Source organism: Mastigoproctus giganteus, chromosome 7, assembly GCF_048544385.1.
Source record: "Mastigoproctus giganteus isolate SK-2022 chromosome 7, ASM4854438v1, whole genome shotgun sequence".
NCBI classification, from domain to species: domain Eukaryota; kingdom Metazoa; phylum Arthropoda; class Arachnida; order Uropygi; family Thelyphonidae; genus Mastigoproctus; species Mastigoproctus giganteus.
Window position 1 is genome coordinate 191,093,157 of NC_143581.1, and position 23,811 is coordinate 191,116,967.

A 23,811-nucleotide genomic window follows, 5' to 3' on the forward strand; every position below is an offset into this window, starting at 1 on the left:
TGATACTGATATATCGGCTGACTTAAAATAGTTACAGAGAAATTACAAACGCTTGTAACTTTGGGGTTATATCGAAATATCAAAAGAAACATTTTTTTAAAAAATGTTTTGCATTGTTAATATCAGCTTTTGACGTATAACTCATTTTCTCTAGTCCAGTGGATGCACAGTTTTTGTTAGTTCCCTAGAACTGGCGATGACTGCAAAATTTTGTGGGTTCTTGGCGGACTACAGGGGTAAACACTCTTTCTTCATGTGCTTATATAGACGAAGACAGTTCCGGCCAACAGGCCACCTTGGTGGGAAGAGGAAGCTGCAGGCCTGGCCACAGCTGCGATTATGACCCCAGAAATTGCTTGTATATTAAGTCAATTTAGAGCTCCAAAACTGTTCCCAGTTCTGGGAGTGTGTTTTATTGAGCCCTGTCGACCAGTATTATAGTTTTAATAGTAATACATCTTCATGATGTAGTGTATTGACCCAAGTCACATCTTTTAATCACACATGCATGATTGATTTCCTCTATTCTGAGCCCACCGAGATCGGCTAAAATCCCATTGCCAATGAACTGGAGAGATATCTTGACTTCCAACTATTTTGAACACATTTGACGCTTATTCCCATCCTTCCTTATATGCCCATAAAAATCATGTTACTCCTGGATGCGCATTTTATTCTGATAGGTCACTGTAAAATACAGCCTGTTTACATTATGTTAATGTAATTAATGTCTTGGCGTCAACAAAATACAGATATCTATATTTATCCGCTTGCAGTATCTTATTATCATCCATTTTAATAGTTATTTCCTTTTGATCCCTTCCCACCAACATAACTTGAGTCTTATCAGAATTTATTTTCATCCTACGTACTTTTTTTTTAACGGCCGTATGGTGCAAGAAAGCCTATGGCTTATGCTGCACCAGCCAAAAAAAAAATCCGAACAAAACAATGATAAAAACAAAAATTAAATAAATAAATAATAATAATTAATAAAGAAATAAAAATAATAAAATGAAATTAAAAATTAAATAAAAAGGAAATTAATCCTATCATCCTATGCGTTTCCCTTACCCGAAAGTACTATCCAGATGACCTTTGAATTTCCCCAAACTGTCGGCCTCTACCACCCATGAAGGCAACTTATTCCAGTAATTTATAACTCGCTGGCTAAAATAAAACTTCCTGCAGTCCAATCTAAACATTTCCCCGCGTAACTTGAATTTATGTCCCCTAGTTCTAGCATCATTTATAATCTTGAAAATTTTGTCCTCATTCAGTTTACTGATGCCTCTCAGAGCCTTAAACACCTCAATCAAATCTCCTCTAAGGTGTCTAGTTTCCAAACTCTGCAACCCACATATTCGAAGTCTTTCTTCATAAGGACGCCCTTTTGCCGATCTCACCAGGCGAGTTACCCTTCTTTGCACCCTTTCAAGAAGCTCGATGTCTTTCTTTAGGTGCGGTCTCCATACTTGAACACAGTATTCCAAGTGTGGTCTAACATAGGCCTTATATAATGGGATTATCACGTCCCTATCTCTACTTGCAAAAGTTCGATAGATCATCGATAGGACACCATGGGCCTTCCTTGCAACCTGTTTACAATGCTCAGAGAATTTCATGTCTGACCGTATCGTAACACCCAAGTCCCTTTCCTCCAGTACTGGGTTTAGTTGAACTCCACCAAGTGAATAAGTTATTTTGGGATTACTGTTTCCCAGGTGTAATACCTTACACTTTGTTGGATTAAAGCACAGCTGCCATTTTTCTGACCATTCTTGAAGTCTATCTAGGTCTCTCTGAAGAAGCTCAGCTTGACAGTGATCATTAACTACTCTACCAATTTTAACATCATCTGCAAATTTAGACATCACGCCCTCTATCCCTTCATCAATGTCGTTTATGAAAATTAAAAACAACAGTGGTCCTAATACTGATCCTTGGGGAACCCCACTTCTTACATCAACCCAATCTGAGGAATAGCCATTTATCACAACCCTCTGCCTCCTGCCCTGAAGCCATCCTTCTATCCATCTAAGGATTTTCCCAGTGATTCCAACCTGTTCCAGCTTATAAAGCAACCGCTCATGTGGGACTGAGTCAAAAGCTTTGCTGAAATCCAAATAAACAATGTCGAAATTATTCCCTAAATCCAGCTCGTGAGTGACCCCTTCGAAATAGCGAACCAGATTTGTTAAACATGATTTTCCCTTTACAAAACCATGCTGAGTATCCTTGAGAATTTCAATTCTATCCAAATGATCCTGAATTCCACCCTTGATCAATGCCTCCATGATTTTCCCTACTACTGAAGTCAGACTGACAGGTCGATAATTTCCCACTTCACTTTTAGAGCCACCCTTATGTATGGGAGATACATTTGCACTTTTCCAATCCAAGGGAATCTCCCCAGAGTCTAGTGATGCTCGCATAACCAGCCTCAGTGGTTCAATGCACTCGCTTGCCGCCTCTCTCAAGATTATAGGGTATATTCCATCAACTCCAGGAGCCTTACTAGTCTGTAGGCTTGAAAGTTTTTTCATTAAATAATCTTGCGAAATTTCAATATCATTAATTACATATTTTTTAACTTTGCTCCCACAATTTCCCATTGCCACAAAAGGCTTTTCATTTGTAAATATCGATGCAAAATAACTGTTGAGTTCATCTGCAACGGCAGCTGGTGTATTTATTACTATCCCCTTTCCCTTACGTAAAGGTCCGATCTGGTTTGTCCTGCTCTTCTTGGCATTTATATATGTGAAGAATTCTTTATCCCCCCTCTTTGCTCTGTTTGCTAGTGATTTCTCATAAACTGCCTTTGCCTGTCGAACCTTTTCTGTGGCTCTATTACACACCACCTTGTAGCTGTTATAGGCTTCAGTACTTTTTATTGCTCTGTAACGTTTCCATGCCACCTTTTTCTGCTCAAGTAATGTGGCAACTTCACTATTCATCCAACTTGGAACCCTTCTCATGGAGTATTTTTTTAATGGTATATACGCATTCAAGGCATCTGTGATTAATGTTTTAAAAGCGTACCACAGTTCAATTGTATTCATTCTCTGCGCGATATCTACCCAGTTAATATAGGCCATGTAGTACCTTAAGGCATCGTAATTTCCTTTTCTGAAATTAAAACCCATTCCTTTGCCTTTTACTTCTGCTACCTCTCTCGTCATCCTCCACCGTAGAACTCCGTGATCACTTCCTGCTACTGGTTCCTCTACTGTCAGCCCTGTTATGTCATCTGATTCATGTGTGATGATGAGGTCTAGGATATTCTTTTCTCTAGTACTTTCCCTGACATGTTGATACAAATAACAGTCATCTAGTTGATTTAAAAATTTTGTTCCCCATGTCGAGTTTCCTTCCCATTTACTCCAATCAATTAGAGGCAAATTGAAATCACCCATAATAAGGCATTGACGCTTACTTGCCCATTCCATTTGCACGTAGAGGCTTTTGTCATAGTCTTCACAATCACCTGGTCTGTAGATTACGCCTACTCGCATTGTACCTTTGTTTCCAACTATCTCACACCATACAGACTCTATACTAGCATGTGAAATGTCTGAATCTGGGAAAGCTATCGTCGCACTCAGGCTGCTTCTGATAAGAAGCATTACCCCACCACCCCTTCTATCTACTCTATCCTTCCTAAATACATTATACAAGCCGTACTGAAACTCATCATCCCCAATTTCCGGGTGGCACCACGTCTCCGTAAGCCCTATTATGTTCGCGTTACTTGTTTTAACCAGCAGTTCGAATTCGCTCATTTTATTGACGACACTTCTAACGTTACTGTATAAACAATTAAGATTTACTGTTCTTGTATATTTAACAACCCTAACACAACCCTTGAAGTTATTTAGGCTCTCTTCCCTGATATTAGCTACCTGCTCACGTGAAACGTCTTTGCCCCCAGAACATCTAGATAATACGTCCAGTTGGGGTAACAGATAAGAACTCTTAAGGTATGTGCAAGAGTTACATTGACCAATATTATCAGATAAACGCGTGTCAGTATTACCCACATCCCCCCTAACTAGCAGTTTCCCTGAGCCTTTAAGGTATCCTCAATAATACTGGCAAAAACTTTTGCACCACCTTTGTTTAAGTGTATCCCGTCTCTACAAAACAAATTCCTTCTACCTACAAGTGTGGGCCATGCTGATAGAAATTTACCCCCTAAAGCCTTGCAGATTCCTTCAAGTCTTGAGTTAATCCACAAGGCTCTTAACATATAATCCCTCCTATCGTGTCTGGGCAGAATTGCAGACACATAGACATTATGGCCTAGCTCGCGACATTTCCTCAGCATGGTCCTGTATTTTTCCAACAAATCGTCAGATCGTGTACGTTTAATATCGTTTGTCCCCACATGAATAATAATATTTTCTTTACCCCCTTTAAAATCTGACAGTCTGTTGGTGACATCATCAATAGTTGCTCCCGGCAGACATACCCTGGTTCTGCTCCACCTATCTTTATTACAAAAAATATTCCCCGTTTCCCTGACAATGGAGTCTCCTAATAAAACAATGTCCTTTCTAACCAGGGTAGTTTGCACTTGGTTTTTCTGTTTTGAGGCTCGAATCGGGTGTGCATCACTTGGTAGATTGCTGGAGTTTTGAGTCCCTGACGAGCTCCCAGAAGCATTATTTTCGAGGGCAAGCACTCGTTTTTTCAGGGACTCAAATTGTAATTTAAGATCGGTGCACTCCTTACATCGATCACAAAGAAAAGAATCCCCAGGTGAGGTAGGATTAGTCACCAGGTCGACCTTGGAAAACATTCCACAGGTTCCACAACGGATTAAATCATGACTCACCCGTAAATCGCCATCTGCTATTTCCGTGTGACTCACGATACCCTGTGACGTGTTTAAGGCAGATCTCGTAACAACCATTATAAAATTAAATAAATATCAATGAAAGTAACTTTAAAAAATTATATCTATAATATTATTAAAATCAAACAGTTACAGGAAAACCTATAACAAAATAATCCAACAATATTTAAATAAATCAAATATTTAAAAGCACTATCCAAAAGTAAACCACTTAACTGAGGAGCCCTGTCTAAGCGCGTCCGCTCACCTCGAATGCCAACGTACGAATGAATACTTCACAACGTTCCTTAAGTCTTCCAAACAAAAAATCTGTAAATCCTCAATCGTATCAGATGCAGTGTCATATCATTTGCAAAATTTGCACTCTCTATGCAATTTACTCCTTATCTTCACACCGTCCTCCGTCTCTCCTCCCATCTCTATTGCCTGTCTTAATGTTACGGCTACATACAATTGGTGGCCGCTTTGTTGGGTACATCGTCCTACTATCGAGTAAGTTTTCCCCCTCGGAACGGCCTAGACTTGTCTCATTGACTCGCAAGGTGTCTAAAGATTGCTCGCTACTGAGGCAGAATGAGCTTTGAAGAGCTCACCTGAGACCGACTAACTCAGCGACGCTGTGAAAAAGGCCAATGAAAATTCCTCACATCGTCGACGGGATTCGAACTTGGGTCTTTTCATCCGGTGTGGGGAGGACGGCGATTCTACCAGCCGTGCTGCCGATGAGGGCGGATTGAGTAAGCTGAAAGCTAATGGTATTCTTCCACTTGCTGAGATTACATATATGAGGGGGCATAAATTCAATTTGAGGAAGGTTAGTTTCACGATGATGTGCGGAAGTTTGCTTTCAGCTAGCGGGTGGTTGATTATTGGAACAGGCTTTCATCTGTTGTTATGGAAATAGATGGTTTGAATAAATTCAAGGGCGAACTAAACAGATTCTTGGAGGGTACGGATGGGAGAACTGTTTTTTTTTTTTTTTTTTGACTGATGCTATATAAGGCTGCTTTCTTGCATCATTTGCCACTACTACTACCACAAATTGTTTTTCCATACATAAATAACTTTATCCATCTCTGCTTGTTTTCATAAAAATTCTCATTATTTCGTTAAAAATCCTTTAAAATAATTATCATAAAAAAAACCTGTCCTATCGACAGCAGCATTTTTATTTTATTTTATTTTTTTTTTTTTCGGTTTGTATATGCGTGTGGGCGGATAAAGGAAAAAGATCGATGCTGATGCTGATGCTCAAGCACATCTGCCACTAATTATTATTGCATGACCTAATGAATAATTTAGTGAGGCAGTAGTTATATTGAAGTAACGATTTGGAGATGCCCTGATAACTTGCCTGAACAGAAGTAAAGACGAAAATGTTGGTTGGAAAGAAGGGTAAAACACTTTTTTTTTTTTTGCTTGAACATCATGTGGATAATTTGTTGATCTTGGTGCTATTTCAATGGAACTTTTCTAATTAAATTCCAACGTGACTTTTATTGCCAATAAGTTTGCATATATAAACAAACATGCTTTTTATTGAGACTGGAGGTCTTAGTTTAATTAAATTGATGTTCGAATGGTGTTTCTCTTTCAATCTTTCAGTAAATACGGAGAGAAAGGGGAATTCCTGTCTCAAAACAATGGGGGGGGGGAAACCCAAAAAATTCCCCATTCCAGATATTGCTAACTCTGGAAATGACAGCAAAAAAAACCACCAAAACATGTCATATTAGGCTCACCGAAAATAAACTCATTCACTCACGTGAAGGAGGCTATTCTCGGCGTATTTTGTCCATAAATGGCGTGTGATCTCTGGTCAGTTTGCCCGTTTTGTTGTACAAAAACTCAACTTCCGGGAGAAGAAACCTTGCCATCTTCGTCTGACACCGACTAACTCAGCCACGAGTGAAAAAAAATTCAATAAAAGTTCTTCTCTTCATTTATGGGATTCGAACCCAGGCTTTTTCCACAAGGGTTAAGTAGGACGGTGACTGTAACTGCTCTGTCACCCATGAAGACTCTGGAAAAGTGAAAATCACTCCAAAAATTACTGTGGATCGATTTTTTTCTTTTTTTCCTATTACTCGCACCGTTGGGATGGCTCATCATCAACTCCTACCATACTGCACCACTTCTTACAAGTGTGTTTAAGGGCAGATTTGCATATTTTGCCGCTAAAATATCCAGAATAACTTGGTAGGGAATAAACCTACTCCTCCGCGTGAGATTAACTACATCTTCTATTGAAGTGGCCGTTAAGAATTCCTCCAGGTCTCCGACGGGATTCCAACCCAGACCTTTCCTAACGAGTGACAACTTGCGAAACGACCGTGCTATTGCAGATTTCAAAAAAAGGAATTTCTTGCAGCTTACATGAAACTGAGAGTATTATTCGATTGAGAAGTTCTCATTCACCCCCGCTCCCTCGACTATCACTTGTTTGGCCACTGAAGAAACACTTCGGAGTTCAAAGATTTCGATCAAAAGGGGCTGGAAATGGAAAATTTTATGAAGTGGAACTCTCATCATGGTACAGAAGGTAGTTTACGCGTATCATGACATTATCGATACATATGACGAACTGGGAGGACTTTCTTAGTTCTTATCCATTCCGAGCACTGATCAGACGCTTAAGTAGAAAATGTAGTTCGTTTATGACTCAGTTAACGAGATCTTGTCCGATTTTCGCAGAAACTTTACATGTAATTCGTTATCCTTGTTTTTAATGTAAGAGTTGCAGACACATAAGAAGTGTGTGATTAAAAACTATTTATTATGGTCAACTAGAAAGTCACTTCAACTACCCATGTGTATTGTGTCTGTAAAGTGCGTGTGTTCTCTGGTCGATTTGCCTGGTTTCCTGGCGAAATCCCCCCAGTTTTTCCGGGGAAAAACCTTGCTATCTACGCCTGAGACCGACTAACTCAGCCATAGAGTGAAAAAAGCCCATAAAAGTTCCTCGCATCATCGACGGGATTCGAACCCGGGTGTTTTCTACCCGGTGTGGGAAGGACGGTGACGATACCACTGTGCTACCGTGCAGAGAAGTCTGTGATTAGTGTTTTTTTTTTAATCCCGATTATAGTAACAATATTTTAATGCGAATAAGAAATATCAAAGATTGAGAACTATCTAGAGCAGTGTTCCGCGGAACAATCGATTTTGAGAAGAGATTTCAGAGGTTCTAACAACCTTCAGTAATGTTTTATTATTGATTTTTTAAATTGAATTTGCTCTCATTTACTGATTTTTTAAAAAAAAAATTTTTTTGTACACATTACTGAGAAGATTCAGATTTAAAGAAGGGTACGGATTTCAGAAAAACTGAGCTAATGTATAGTTCCAAAATGCAAATGGATATTGTGTAAATAAAAATGCTTGGTCTCGGGAACCGTGCACTTTTTTGACCACCTCTCGTACATTCAAAATGGGACTTCTACAGCAGCCGTACTTCGCATTAGAGTTTATAATTTTTTTTTTTTTTACTACATCATCTACTCGCCGCCAAATGTTTCCTGTAATAGAAAAAGAGCTGATATTGGATCATTCTATACACAAGCAATACTGTTTGAAATTTCACTAAACGTTTCACACTGAAAAAGCTGCTTGTTTGAAATACGTAAGCGGCATATTTTAACTCACATTTCCCAGAATAAAGCGAAAACTAGTCCCTTCTTTATTAAAATAGCAGAATGTTGTAATTACTCGTTTATCAACTTCATCAAAAATGAAATGAGGTTCGTGCATAGGATACATTAGTCGCACATTCTGTTTCCGTTTATTAACCAATAAAATGGCTGTATTTTATATGATTGTTGTGTTCTTTATGCAGAAATTCTAAGATCTGGCATTAAAAAAAGAAAGAAAAGAAAGAAGAACAGATTGTAGTAAAGAACTAAGAGGATATTTTTATCTTTTCACGAAAATACAAGGGGAAAGGAAAGAGTAGAGAAAAAATGTGAGCCTACTTCCTTCTCATCGGTCACTCTCCTGATCCATAGACGTCAATGTCGCCGCTCACTTTTATTGATTGAATCTGTGAAACCTAGCGTTATGGAAGAGGCAGTTGGAAGGAGGGAAATTCTGAATAGGAAGTTGAAAATAATGGCTGGATTGGTGACGTATTTGGTGGCGCGTCGTATTTTTCCATTAGAGGTGCAGTGAGTCAAACCACCGTTCCTTTGAGAGGGAAAGAGAATTCAACATAGAATTCATAATTACGCAACTGTCGCTAGAAAGGATCGTTGATGGGGAGGGGGAATATATAATGACTTCACAGTGCATGTTCCTTTATATAAAATGGCTTGATTTTAACTCTGAAAGTTGAAATCGTGTAAAATGTCTCAATTGTATATCCCATAAATTCGACTCAGAGGGTAATTATTGAATAATACGTTCAGAGTGAAAAATAAGCGGAATGCAGGTAGATAGTTGCCTTCTCCTAGTTTCAGAACTGTTGTGATCGCTTGTACTGATGTTCGTGGAAGCTGGGTCTATCTTCCTAGGACCACTTAAATAAAGCGCCCAGTTCTGAAAAACGACTTAGATGGGCGTTGTTTTTACCTCTTTAAACGGTAATTAGTTACTGAATTATACTCAGATCTTTGAACTAAAAACAGATCCTCAAAGAAATGGGGCTTTCCGTTGTTCGCACATGTTGATACGATAGCTGAAAGTAAATAGTGGGATTTTTGCACAAATAGCCCGGATATATATTCTTTAAGTTCTTCAATGATATGTGAACGGTCGTTGAACATAAGACTTAAAGTTATCCTGATAGTGTGAAAATATCGAGTGTATGGTCCGGAGATCGGGGTATTTCCATCCAGCCAAAAGTCACTTCCACTGCTGATATTTTTTTCGTCCAGATATGTTTTCAACGCATCATACAACAAATGGAGATACAGGTACTATTCATTGTGCGTTCCAAGATTATTAGCCTATAAAACTGCCTTTGCATGAGTGCCGTACCACATCCGAAAGAAATACAGGATCCGATTCTTGAAAATGCGTTTGCTTTTATTCACTTGTGAATTTTGAATTATATATGTCTCTAACTTCTTTAATACCTCAGATTTGATTTTGTATGATTTATATGTGAAACTTTTGTTAACATTAATATGGTTGCAAATGATTTGCTCTTCTAACGTGTTGCTATCCCTGGGCATGTATTTTTGCCAAAATAAAACATTGTTACTTTTCGGTTAGTTTGGTGATGTGCATCAGTAGAGTTGATGCACATCGTACAGCCAAATTTACGCACCAAACCTAAGTGGCATATGGCAATTAACAAAGGATCACATTTCCAGCGAACGAAACAGAAGAAATAATAAAGAAACTGGAATGAAATGTAAAGGACTGATGCTCCTGTGAGAGTATTCCCGGAAAATTCACTTGGTTTAGTGAACCAGTTTAAGATAAGTCTAAGAAAATTTAATGAAGACAAAGGGTACAGAAAGGATATATTTAAAGAAACATACCAAGTTATACAATGAACTTACCAAGACTCAAATATCCTGAATGAACATCAGGAGGCTATTACTTCAGGAACGGGGTTATTAAGTTACAAGTACGTGATGAGGTGTACCGGACGTTCTTCAAGCCATAGCTGCAAGGTATAAAAAAAAAAAAAAAAGGACACCAAGTTTGAAGGACTTCCAGAGGTCTAGAAGATAACTGAAGGTAATAATTATTACCTTGGCCAAGGAGAGAACTCTATAAATAAAATTTAAAAAAAAATTAACTTAATAATGCAAAAGATAAATAATTATGTTTTAATGTTTATGTGTTAGGTTTTAATGTTGTTGCTTTAAAGTTTAAGCCCGAGGAGTAAATTAATTCATTGAAAAGTAAAGGAATTAGAAGAACACGTAAAAATGACAGAAGTAAATAGGAGCAATATCAGAACCGTAGTGTAGAGGGAAGGAATAATTGTTAAGTTCGTCTTTTGTGAACAAGTACTGAAGAGAAAATGTAATTTTCTAAGTTTTTAATAAAATAGGACCAACTAGTGTACCATTTTTTATTAAAACATTTCTATGATGTATAAAAAAATCAAAAAACTTAAATAATATTTAAGAAATATTTAATAAATTTTGGAGAATATTCCAGAAAGGTGTAGAAGACTCCTGAACGTGGTAGAACATTGTAGAATATTCTTGAACGTTGTAGATTATTCTAGAATATTTTAGAAAGTGGGAGTATTATAGAAGATTGTAGATAATGTCATTGTTTTGCAATAATGTAAATTGAGGAATAAGAACTGTAACTTATGAAATCGAACATCCGTAATTCAGAAAGAGTGTTTGGTGTAAGTTTTATGTGTTTTGTGATAAACATGGCAAAAATAAGGAACTGGGCGTTGAAAAAAAAATACTGTTATAATTTTGTATAAAGAAAGTTATTCCATGAGAAGTATTAGCAAAAACTACGTATTTCATTTAAAGGAGTACAAACTACCATTTGATGATTCAAGATGACTGGCAGGTTAAAGAACAAACCACAATGAGGACGACGGCGGGTAAGAACGGAAGCACAAGGTAAGACTATAACACTTGTTTCTAAACGCAGTCGACGAGTTACTGCACCTGAAATCCATGCCGAGTTCAACAAGAAAAGAGAGACTCCTATGTATTCATCCACTATAAAACTTCGTTTTAAACAAGCAGAACGTCATGGTCCTGTAGCGGTCCAAAAACCCTTATTAAAACTGGAAGAAACGGTTGGCTTGAGCTGAGAGCCATCAACATTGGACAGTTTAAAAGTGGAAAAACCTATGGACGGATGAATCCAAATTTCAAGTTTTTGGATCCAAGCGTGGAGTTTGTGTGAGAACTGAAGCAAAAATGGTACTACATTGTTTAGTTCTACAGTCGAGCACGTTAGTGGTTCCATCATGATCTGGGGTTGCTTCTGTTTTTATGCATTGAGTGACATTGTCATAATTGAAGGAAATTTAAGAAAATAAGGCTATAAAAATATTCTTGAACATAATGCAATATCCTCTGGGTTCAACTTTGTTGTAATATAAAATTTCCTCTTTTGGAAAAAAAATTATATTATAACAAGGCAATGACCCGAAGCACAGCTCTAAGCTGTGCAGGGGCTTCCTGGCAACTAACCAACGGAAAGGGTATTGAAAATTATCTTATGTCCATCTTAATCGCTTGATTTAAACCTCATAAAGCTTTTATGGGATCATTTAGACCATCAAGTCCGTGAAGCCTGATCATCTTTACAAAATTTATGAGAAACCCTGTAGTTCGCTTGAAATAATGTTAGTTAAGATACTGTTATAAAAATTAATCTCCGGAATGCCACATTTGTGTAAGTGATAAAAACTCGTGGATGATATTTTGATGAAAAATCAGTGTAGTTGTTAATATTAATCATTTCATTATTTTTTGCTGCAAATTTTTCAATGCTTAATAAAAAAAAAATCTTAAAATACTTTGTAATGTATGTTTTTTTTTTTTCTTTTTTTTTTTCATATTAACCTTTACACTCTCATAACTAATTTCAAAAAAAAAAACAAAACAAAAAAAAAAAAAAAAATTGTTGTCAAACGCTGTGATTCCAAACTTTTAGGCAGGAGTGTAAATGGAGTAGAATTTCGAAGCGTTTAATGTGCTCACTTGTGCATGTTTGAAATAACTCTTTATGTAAAATGGTTGGGTCGGTCAATGGAGGAATGAATGTCACTATTCTTCTCTATAATTGGAGCCGTTGTGACCTTTGTGGATGTAAATTGTGTGTATTCTGCGGTACAGTACTCCAGTTTCCAGGAAGAGAGGGGGGTGGGACAAAAAACTGGGCCATGATCTGACAAATTCAACGATGATGTGGAAAAGCTTGTGAAAGCTGCACCCAAAAGGAATAGAACTCATACCTTTTTCACCCGATGAGAAAGAAGGGCGATTGCAACCACTGCACTAGTTGTGAGGCGATGCACCCCTTTATCTATACTTTCCGTGATTTTCTATTCATTTTAAATGATAATGTATTTTCTAATAAAAATTTGATATTAGAAAAGAATAGCGAAAGCTTAAAAAGCGGTACTCACCTTGAAATTAATCTGCGATGGTTTACTTAGGTAGCGTGGTTAATGTTTAAGTTGAATTGTTAAATTGAAAAATTAAAAGGGAGGGAAGTAGATAAAAGTTGACTGAGTTAAATGGGCGCAAGGAAACAGAAGTGTACACATCCAATCCTTGGTTGTCATCGAAATAAAAGAAAGAAGAATAATTAAAAACTATGTAAGTGAATCTGGTGAAGCCAATAGTCTTTACGAGGACTTTCGTTAGTTAAAGAACGTCTTCAGTTGGCAATGTGTGGGGAGAGAACGCGCATGGTATTTTAAGAAAAAATTATACTCTCGTGATGCCTTTTTTGACATGTGGGAACTTTAATCTCGAGAGGTTCCAAATTGGGGAAAGATTGAAGGGGAGTTTAGAATTTTGAGGTTAGAGTGGTGCTTGTACCATTCGATAACTAGAGCTTCATATTGAAGTATTCTGTAGCTGGATTTTAGTTTAATGATGGAAATGGCAGAATCGATGAGCGGGTTGTGGTTGTGAGTCTGGGCATGAGTTGTAAGTTCTGTGACAGATTGGTTAGACGTGAGACTATGGAAATGGTAGTATGCACGGGTGTTGGATGTTTTTGATGAGCCAAATTTGGTAGTGGTACTTCCGATATAACATGTGTTGCAGTTTGGTTGACAATTAATGAGGTATATAATATTATTAAGGTCGTTTGTAGAATATTTGTATGTGTCTTTATAGGTGCTGAAGAAGGATCCTAATTTGTTGTAGGTGGAAAAAACAAGGGAGATATCAGTGTTGTTAAATAGGCGTCGGAACTGTCCTGCTAGTTCATTGTGGTAAGGGAGGACTATGCGGATGTTAGTGTTATTTTTGTCTTTGGTTGGGATGTTAGATTTAATTTTATTTTTAGCATTAAGGATTGTATTTAAAATGAGTTGGTGGGGGTAACCTCTGGATATAAATTTGTCGGTAATACAGTATACTGTATTTCATTGTGAAGGTCGGCGGGTGAGGAACTGTACTTTAGTGCATTGTGAATTTGGTTATATAAAACTGCCTTTTTAGTGTTTAGAGGGTGATGAGAAGCGAAATGTAAGTATTTACCGGTGTTTGTATTTTTCCTGAAAATTTTCGTATTTAATTTTGTGCCTGTTATATAGATAGTGAGATTAAGGAAATTTATCTGATTGTTCTGTCCAATTTCAAGGGTGAATTTAAGTCTATCCTGTACAGAGTTAAGTTTTACGAACTCTGTACAGGATAGACTTAAATTCACCCTTGAAATTGGACAGAACAATCAGATAAATTTCGTTAATCTCACTATCTATATAACAGGCACAAAATTAAATACGAAAATTTTCAGGAAAAATACAAACACCGGTAAATACTTACATTTCGCTTCTCATCACCCTCTAAACACTAAAAAGGCAGTTTTATATAACCAAATTCACAATGCACTAAAGTACAGTTCCTCACCCGCCGACCTTCACAATGAAATACAGTATACTGTATAACCGACAAATTTATATCCAGAGGTTACCCCCACCAACTCATTTTAAATACAATCCTTAATGCTAAAAATAAAATTAAATCTAACATCCCAACCAAAGACAAAAATAACACTAACATCCGCATAGTCCTCCCTTACCACAATGAACTAGCAGGACAGTTCCGACGCCTATTTAACAACACTGATATCTCCCTTGTTTTTTCCACCTACAACAAATTAGGATCCTTCTTCAGCACCTATAAAGACACATACAAATATTCTACAAACGACCTTAATAATATTATATACCTCATTAATTGTCAACCAAACTGCAACACATGTTATATCGGAAGTACCACTACCAAATTTGGCTCATCAAAAACATCCAACACCCGTGCATACTACCATTTCCATAGTCTCACGTCTAACCAATCTGTCACAGAACTTACAACTCATGCCCAGACTCACAACCACAACCCGCTCATCGATTCTGCCATTTCCATCATTAAACTAAAATCCAGCTACAGAATACTTCAATATGAAGCTCTAGTTATCGAATGGTACAAGCACCACTCTAACCTCAAAATTCTAAACTCCCCTTCAATCTTTCCCCAATTTGGAACCTCTCGAGATTAAAGTTCCCACATGTCAAAAAAGGCATCACGAGAGTATAATTTTTTCTTAAAATACCATGCGCGTTCTCTCCCCACACATTGCCAACTGAAGACGTTCTTTAACTAACGAAAGTCCTCGTAAAGACTATTGGCTTCACCAGATTCACTTACATAGTTTTTAATTATTCTTCTTTCTTTTATTTCGATAACAACCAAGGATTGGATGTGTACACTTCTGTTTCCTTGCGCCCATTTAACCCAGTCAACTTTTACCTACTTCCCTCCCTTTTAATTTTTCAATTTAACAATTCAACTTAAAAATTAACCACGCTATCGCAGATTAATTTCACGGTGAGTACCGCATTTTAAGCTTTCGCTATTCTTTTCTAGTCTATTAACACGGTACTTGAAGATTTCTAAAAATTTCGTATTGTCAAATTTGATATTTTTGCTTTTACGTTTGAACATCAGTAAATAATAGATTTACCAAAAGGTGGTACATATGTTTTCGTCACTATACTTTTTTTGTATGCATGTAGCTAGTATTATGATAGCTAAGATGTAAGTTTGAATCAGACAGTCTCTCTCTCTCTCTCTCTCTCTCTCTCTCTTGCCCTCGTGGGTAGCACAGTTGGTAGAATTGCCGTCCTTCCCACACGCGTGGAAAAGACCTGAGTTCGAATCCCGTCGATGACGGGAAGAATTTTTATGGACCTTTTTCACAACGTGGCTGAGTTTCTCAGGTGAGGGTAGCATGATTTTTTTTCTCCTAGAAATTCGAGTTTTTCGTCAAGCAAACAGAAAATTGACCTTAGAAAATACGCAATTTACAGACAATATACGTGGATCAATTGTAGCTAGTTCATTTTAAGTGCCCCGATGCTCCTAAAACACAACAGCAAGGTCTCTAGCAGCTTTTTAGTTGATTTTTTTTAACATTACCAGTTTCACTCCATAAAGAGGTGTTGCTGTTTTCAAATAAATACTCAAAAAGTGATCTGTATAAAGAAATAGACTTCGTGGGTAAATCTGATTACGTCGTTCAGGGGCAGATTTACTGATATGTGAAATAGGAAATTATCTGTTGGAAATACAACTGAAGGACGACAGATACCAACATATGGAATGACCTTCTGGTCCCCCCCCCAGCCGGGGTGTTGAGAACGGCATCCTGAATATGACCTTCCGCCATTTGGCGATCTAAACCGGGTGCCCTAACCCGCCTTTTTTAAATCCCCATCCCCTTGCAAGGGAGGAGGAGGAGACGGGTTCCCATCTCTTCTCCTGGTGGGGCCTGCTCCGTTGATCTTCACGGGGTCGCCTTCCTTATCCCTATCTCTCTCCCCCAGCCTTTAGTCTCTCCCCTTACTCAAACTTACCTTACTGAGTATACCCATAAAGTAACTAACTAGCGCAAAATTTAACTCCTCTCACTTAGACCCCAATTCGGCTGTAAATTCACTGCAATATCCCCCCCCCCCTTTATATATATATATATATAGGACCTTGCCACTGAAATCTTTGGAAAATAGGTGTCAGGGCCTGCCAGGGTACTTAAATCTACTGGGTGCCTGACCTGCTTCATCGTGGCAAAGTGTGGGCAACGGTGGGCCCCGCTAGGAGCCCAACGGCTAAATAGTCAGAAGAACAACAGAACATAACGCTAAACAACGTTCCACTCGCCGCATTTAAATCTCTGGCCTCCACAGAGTACTGTGATACACAAACAGAGTATATAACGTGGAGATGGGGAAAACCCCTGGTGCCGTCAGACAGCTAACACACTTTACTTCACTTTACTTATCCACCTTAGGTGGATATAATAGAAACATTTCTATTGAGTACCTATGGAATTGAATGTTCTTCTTTTATCTAATAGAAATGTTCTTCTCTTATCACTGTTTTGCGGCGTAACCCCAATTTTAAGTAGGAACAAAGGGCGACACAAGTAATTACAAACCTGTTAGTTTAACTTCTGTTCCAGGGGAATTAATGGAGTCACTGGTTAAAGAAGCACTGCAGGATCATCTAGGCAAGACTTCGGACATGGGTTTGTTAAGGGGAAGTCTTGTTTGACCAGTTTGATTGGATACTATGATGTGTTCACAAAGGAACTGGATGCAAAGGATAATTTTGATATCATATATTTGGATCTAAGAAAGGCTTTTGATACTGTTGCACATGGAAGACTGCTGCAAAAATTGGAGCAGTGTGGCATTGGAGGCAATTGCTGCTATGGATAAAGGAATGGTTGAGTGGGAGAAGACAGAGTGGTAATCGATGGACACTGCTCTTCGTGGACTAATGTTATTAGTGGAGTCCCCCAGGGTTCAGTGTTGTGTCAATTGGTGTTTTCTGTATTTATTAATGATATTGATGATGGTATATCAGGCTTAATGTCCAAGTTTGCAGACGATATGAAGGTGCAGAGTTGTTAATGACATTAATTATAGTACGCTGCTGCAAAAGGATCTAGAAAAGTTGAGCAGATGGGCTGAGAGGTGGCAACTGAAAATTAAAATTGACAAATATAAAGTACTGCATATGGGAAGCAGTAACCCCAGAGTAACGTATCAACTGTGTGGTACTACACTGACAATGGTAGAGAATGAAAAGGACCTGGGGGTAATTGTGCAGGCAGATATGAAGTTTTCGGAGCAATGCAGACGGTCTGTAAGAGTAGCTCGTGGTGTCTTGCCAATGGTATACAGGAATTTTTCTAGCAGGGATAAGGAGGTGATTATCCCTTTGTATAAGACAATGGTCAGGCCACACCTTGAGTACTGTATACAGGTCCAGAGGCCTCATTTTAAGAAGGATGTATAGCTGTTGGAACGAGTACAGAGAAGGGCAACAAGATTAGTGAATAGAACAAAGGGTTACTCTTACGAAGAAAGAGTTAAGTTTTGCAAATTACAGTGTCTGGAGACTAGGCACCTGCGAGGTGATCTGCTTGAAGTGTATAAAGCCTTGAATGATCTGAGCATGCTCAATGCTGATGGGATTCTTTCTCTTGATCAGAATAATCGCCTGAGATGGAATAAATTCAAATTGAAGAAAGAGGCGTGTAGAATAGATGTGCGGAAGTTTGCCTTTAGCTAGCGGGTGGTTGATTGCTGGAACAAACTCCTATCTGTCGTTGTGTAATTTGATAGCTTAAATAGATTCAAGGAAGAACTAGACAAACATTTGGAGCGAGTGGATGGGTGAAATGAGAAGGGTTTTTTTTTTTTTTTTTGGCTGATGCTATATAAGCTGGCTTTCTTGTATCATGTGCCTTTACTAATGCTAAAGCTTTCCTGACATTTTTTGCATTATTTCTGTCCTTGCCCTTATTTCTTTATTTCTTCTCAGTGTCATTAGTAAACCACCTTGTCCAAATTTTAACTCTTACTACAGTGTTATCCAGACTCATACATATACAACTGTTGATGTAAGTTCTTCTTTACATGATATCTCAACGACTTATACATTACGGCTAACTCGACTGGTAGTACGTACTTTAATGACATTATTACTTATGGTCTTACATACATCGTACATCATTGAGTCATACATTGTACATCATCATCGTAGATTATCCCAAACTTTTGGATCGATATCAGATGTCCTCGTGGGTAGCACAGTTGGTAGAATCGCCATCCTCCCCACATCGGGTGGAAAAGAGTTGAGTTCGACTCCCGTTGATGAGGAGAAATTTTTACGGACCTTTTTCACAACGAGGCTGAATTAGTCGGTATCAGGCGAGGATAGCATGGTTTATTCTCGGGTGTTTCGTCCAGAAAATAAAATCGACCACAGAACACACTCAATTTACAGACAGTATATACGGATCAATATGGCCTTGGTCGCTGATGCTCCTAAAAAAACCCCCACTACAACAACTGCCCCTTGTGTACACATTGTACTTCCCAAATTCAAATTGTGCATGTCTAAGTGACCTCGTTGCCGATATCCCCACAATGCCTACATTTGATGACTGAATCAGTTTTTTCAAATTTATTTATTATGCTCCTATCATTAGTGTTTCCAGGAAGCTTACACGCACCTCTTCTTATTCTTAGTTACCCTAACACAGCCCATCCATTTATTAGTTCCACGATGATCCACATCAGGGTCGTGATGGAACAAGTAAATTATAATATTATTTTTATTTTAAATTGTATCAAATTATAAAAGGCTTCTGCTTTCCTTGATTAATTTAGGCTCAAAAACGGTAGAACATGATGTCAATCAGTAGTGAATGAGCAAGTGCGCATACGGTTCGTATTGGTGCTGTGTTACAACGTCCTGTCACTTCGACAATGTTACATTTAAAATGTACAAGTGTTGCTATTTATTATTATTATATTAACTGCCATGCTAAATTAACAAAATTATGTATTATTAATTTGGACTCCTTATATTTTTTTTTCGAAAAATATCTTTACATGAAAAGGGATAAACAATGCTTCCAAAATATTTTTGGGAAAACCGAACATTACACCAAAAATCGGGGATCCCGAAAAACGTCTTGTCACCCTAGTTAAGTATTGTTGGTGATTGAATCTGTGATGAGTTAATCCATTTCAGACTTCACCTGTCTCTTAGTGAACCCTTTTTTTTCCTTCGCGAGCGCGATGGATACAGTGGTAAAACCACATACCACCAGTCCGCTACCGCCAGAACCCGAGGAGTCTGTGGAACATTGGCTAGTCGAGAATCGTTAAAGGTCACTGGGGAACTTTAGGGGATGACAGAATTTAAAGTTTCGCTTCTGGGTATATAGCTTTATCTTTCGCTCAGACCTTTATACTAGGTCTGAGTTCGATTTTCGCCTGGACAGCAAGGGTTTTTATAGTTTTTCTTTACTGTGGCCGAATTAGCCAGAGGCGAGGGTTTCGTCATTTTCCCACCGAAAACTAGTTTTTAATCCGACGGGGGGAAAAACATGCGATTTACCAACATTCAATGGCCTTAGTTCTTGCGGGGTGATTATTCCAATCAGCCCATCTCTCTCTCTCTCTCTCTCTCGACCACTCGTTAGTGATGAAGAAACTTTTTCAGGTCTACATTCTGATTGTGATACAGAGATATCCTTGGCATAATCTAAATACCAAACGATCATAATTGAGTAAGTTACGAACTCATAAGTGCCTGTTTAATGAACGGTATGAAATGAGGCCAAAATTAATGCTATCCAAAATCCAATTAATGAGAGAAATCTGTTATCTCCTACCGGCTGTAAAATGTTACTTGTATTCACTTAAAGGCTTCCAATCTTTTTTCCCAGGGATGAAAACAGATGAAATGCCGAAGGTCGCGGGCCGATGGAACACTTCAAATTATCACCAATTGCGCATTTTTCGAAGTGGAATTTAATTTTTGTTATCAATTTTATATTTACATATGAAAAATTTAATGTTTACAATAAATTAACGAATCAGTGCTTGTTTCATTGCTTTTGAACAAGATTTTGGAATTATGAAATTTTAAATCATTACAGACCTAAGACGTTATATGAAATTAAAAAATAATAAATTTACTCTGTGACAATTTAATTATTTAGAAGTAAATAAATTCTCTTAGTAGCACTGGACCAAAATAAAAAGTTATACAGTTTGATCCTATAAAATACTTAAAGGGGGAAAAAACTCGTTATTACATTTTTGTAAAAAATGTATAGTATATGCTTTTTACAATGAATGCTAAAAATCGCGATAGGGAAATTATCTAAAAGAATAAGAATCTAAGCTGTATATGACAGTACAACAGACAGAGATAACAACATAGCTTTAATTAAATAGTATTTCATTCTCTGGTACTCTCTTCATAGTAGTATTAATGTGTAACATTAATTACAAAATTCGTTTTTATGCTCTTTCAAATTTGTAATATTTTTTTTTTTTTTTTTTTTTTGGTTTTTAAGCACTATACTTTTACTCTATAAATTGGATTTTTATGATGAACAGTGAAATAAATATTCCATTTTTCTCATAGTGCTAAAATGCCTCAGGTTGTCAAATGATGTTGTCACCTTAAAGGTGAAGAAAGGTAAGTAAACAAAAATTGATTTCATTTAAATACAGCAATAAGTCTCTTAGTTTTATTATGCTTATTAATTTTTCTCTGTTTTCATGAAATTACAAAGTATCAAATAATTATAATATTATTTGCTTATACAATAGGCACATTCTTTCTTTTCCAAGGTTTTGATGTCAAAAGTTTGAATGTAGTCAGCTATTAATTATTTAAAAAACACCGAAATATCAGCCTATACTCAGAAAGCATTACATATTTTATTAATATGATTTTACTCTTACAATCATTGTAATTATGCTTAACTATTATGAATCATATTCTCATGTAGCATACTGGAACTTTCAGAATGGGTGGTGGTTCCCAATTCACCAGTAAATTGATTTTTAATAAAATTCTCATTCCGGGATCATTGCAATGCACAGCTTACTTTTTCACAGTTTTTGTTAAAAACTTACAAATGTGCATTCTTCTTCTGAGTGAAGATATACTTCATGAGCAAACAACATATCACTACTTTTGTATTATTATTCTGATTATCATGGAGTATTTAAATGATTTAAAAGTGCTTTTTCAAAGCACTTTTAAATTATTTACTAAATTAACTAAATTGAAAAATAAATGTTTATATTAGATTTGGATTTTTAAATTACTAAAACGAGTAGTGAGGTCTACTGGCAGCTCTTATCGGAAACCATGTGCACCTTGTCGTTAGTGCCACACTATGCACAAGTGGTTCGAGGAACACAGTGAAAATACCACCCATCCCGACTGGCCTCCAAATTCGTCTAACCCCAATCCAGTTGAACACCTGTGGGATATTTTGGAATGGGAAGTGAGGCATTAGACATGCAATCATCGTCTGTTACAACACTGTGGAAAGCCTTGCAAGCAGCATGGCTGCAGATCTCTATGGATGTATTCAGACATCTAGTGGAATCAATGCTTAGGCGAACAGTGGCTGTTGTCCTTGAGAATGGTGGCCCAGCACAGTATTAGGTTATAATTCAGTGGTCACTGACTACATATTTGAACTGATTTAGATAAAGTTTGTAATTTTATCCATTTTCTAACTAATTAAAACAATGTTTATGCAGCAAAGTGTTATTTTTAAAATTTCATAATATGTTCAGGTATCCTTCTCTAACTTAATTATCAGCAGTGTTAAACTGTTAAGTTAAATTGTTAGTTTTATTTTTAGCCATCAGTGTGCTTTTTTCTATAAAAAAATAATATAATCAACTATTTTTAATCTCATGGTGTTTCTACTTTATACTTAACTACTCAAAAAAATGTGTGCACTTTCTTAAATTTATCTTATGTTTCTGATTATGTCCATCCAGATTATGTCCATCCATTTTAAACTGTTTAGAGAGGAGAATATCTGGATGGCTGTTTAATATCCATTTAAGTTTTTCTTTATTTAATAAAAACAGCTTCTTGGTAGTTATTGTTGAATAGTGTCACGAAAGGTGAGATCCTGTTATCATTGAATGTGCCACAAGATTCCCTTTAGGTCTTCATCTGTTCTTTGCCTGTCTTCTAACAGCACAAACGAATATTCTCTCTCTCTCACTCTCTCTCGTCAAGTAAAAATCTGCTTCTAAATTCTTTCAAGGTAAATTATTGTGCTTTCTTTCTCTATTATAGGGTCAGTTTATCACTTTTCAGTGTTTACTGTATAGGCTGTGATATCCCACCCCCCACATATGTTCAGTCATCTCTGAGGCCTTTGGGCTTATGGAACTAAAGTTTCCAATATCTGTTCTTAACTGCGATGAGGTGATTAGTACCTTTTAACAAATAATTAACTTCCTCTTTGACTGCTTTGGCATGACTCTGTCATGCTTACAATTATATCTCACCTCTAGACCATTAAAATTTATTAGTTTTTTTTTTTCATAATTGTTTAGTCTGTTGCTGTGACTGTGAACTTTATTGTTTCAGGCTTTCTCATTTACATTTACCATGTACCAACAGCACAGTTGGTACATCACGCTGGAGTTTACTATTACCCATAAGCAGTACGTTAACAAATTCAAAGTACTGCATGTGGGTACCAGTAACCCTAGAATAATGTACCAAGTGTGTGCTACAACAGTCAGGGTAGTGGAGAATGAATAAGACATGGGGGGTAATTGTGCAGTCAGACATGAAGTTTTCTGAGCAGTGCAGACAGGCTGCTAGAGCAGCTCATGGGGTCTTGTCAATAATATACAGGAATTTTGCTAGCAGGGATAAGGAGGTAATTATTCCTTTGCATAAGGAAATGGTCAGGCCACACCTTAAGTACTGTGTACAGTCTGGAGGCTTCATTTTAGGAAAGTTGTAGAGCTGCTGGAACAAGTACAGAGAAGGGCAACGAGATTGATGAGGGGAACAATGGGTTGCTCTTACCAAGAAAGGCTTAAGTTCTGAAAATTGCAGCATCTGCAGACTAGGCACCTCTGAGGTGGATTTAGGTGTATAAGGCCTTGAATGGTTTGAGCAAGCTCAGTGCTGATGGGATTCTTCCTTTTGCTCAGGTCACACACCTGAGGGGGCATATATTCAAATTGAGGAAAGATAGTTGCAGAAATTTGCCTTTAGCCAGCGGGTGGTTGATTGCTGGAAAAAACTTTGATCTGTCATTGTGGAAGTTGAGAGCTTAATTAAATTCAAGGAAGAACTGGGCAAACATTTGAAGAGAATGGACAGGTGAAATGGGAAGGTTTTTTTGGCTGATGCTGTATAAGTTTGCTTTCTTGCATCATATGCCTATGCTAATGTTATAAAATCCAA

General features: G+C 37.3%; 1 protein-coding gene across 1 annotated transcript in view; it reads left to right on the plus strand.

Moving 5' to 3' along the window:
• Window positions 1–23,811, plus strand: part of LOC150083497 (uncharacterized) — a 656,046-nt gene that overhangs the window by 434,737 nt on the left and 197,498 nt on the right. Inside the window, exon 3 of the mRNA XM_090377318.1 lies at window positions 20,992–21,045. Within this exon, the coding sequence (XP_090233444.1) occupies window positions 20,992–21,045 (54 nt within the window). The remainder of the gene's footprint in view (window positions 1–20,991; window positions 21,046–23,811) is intronic.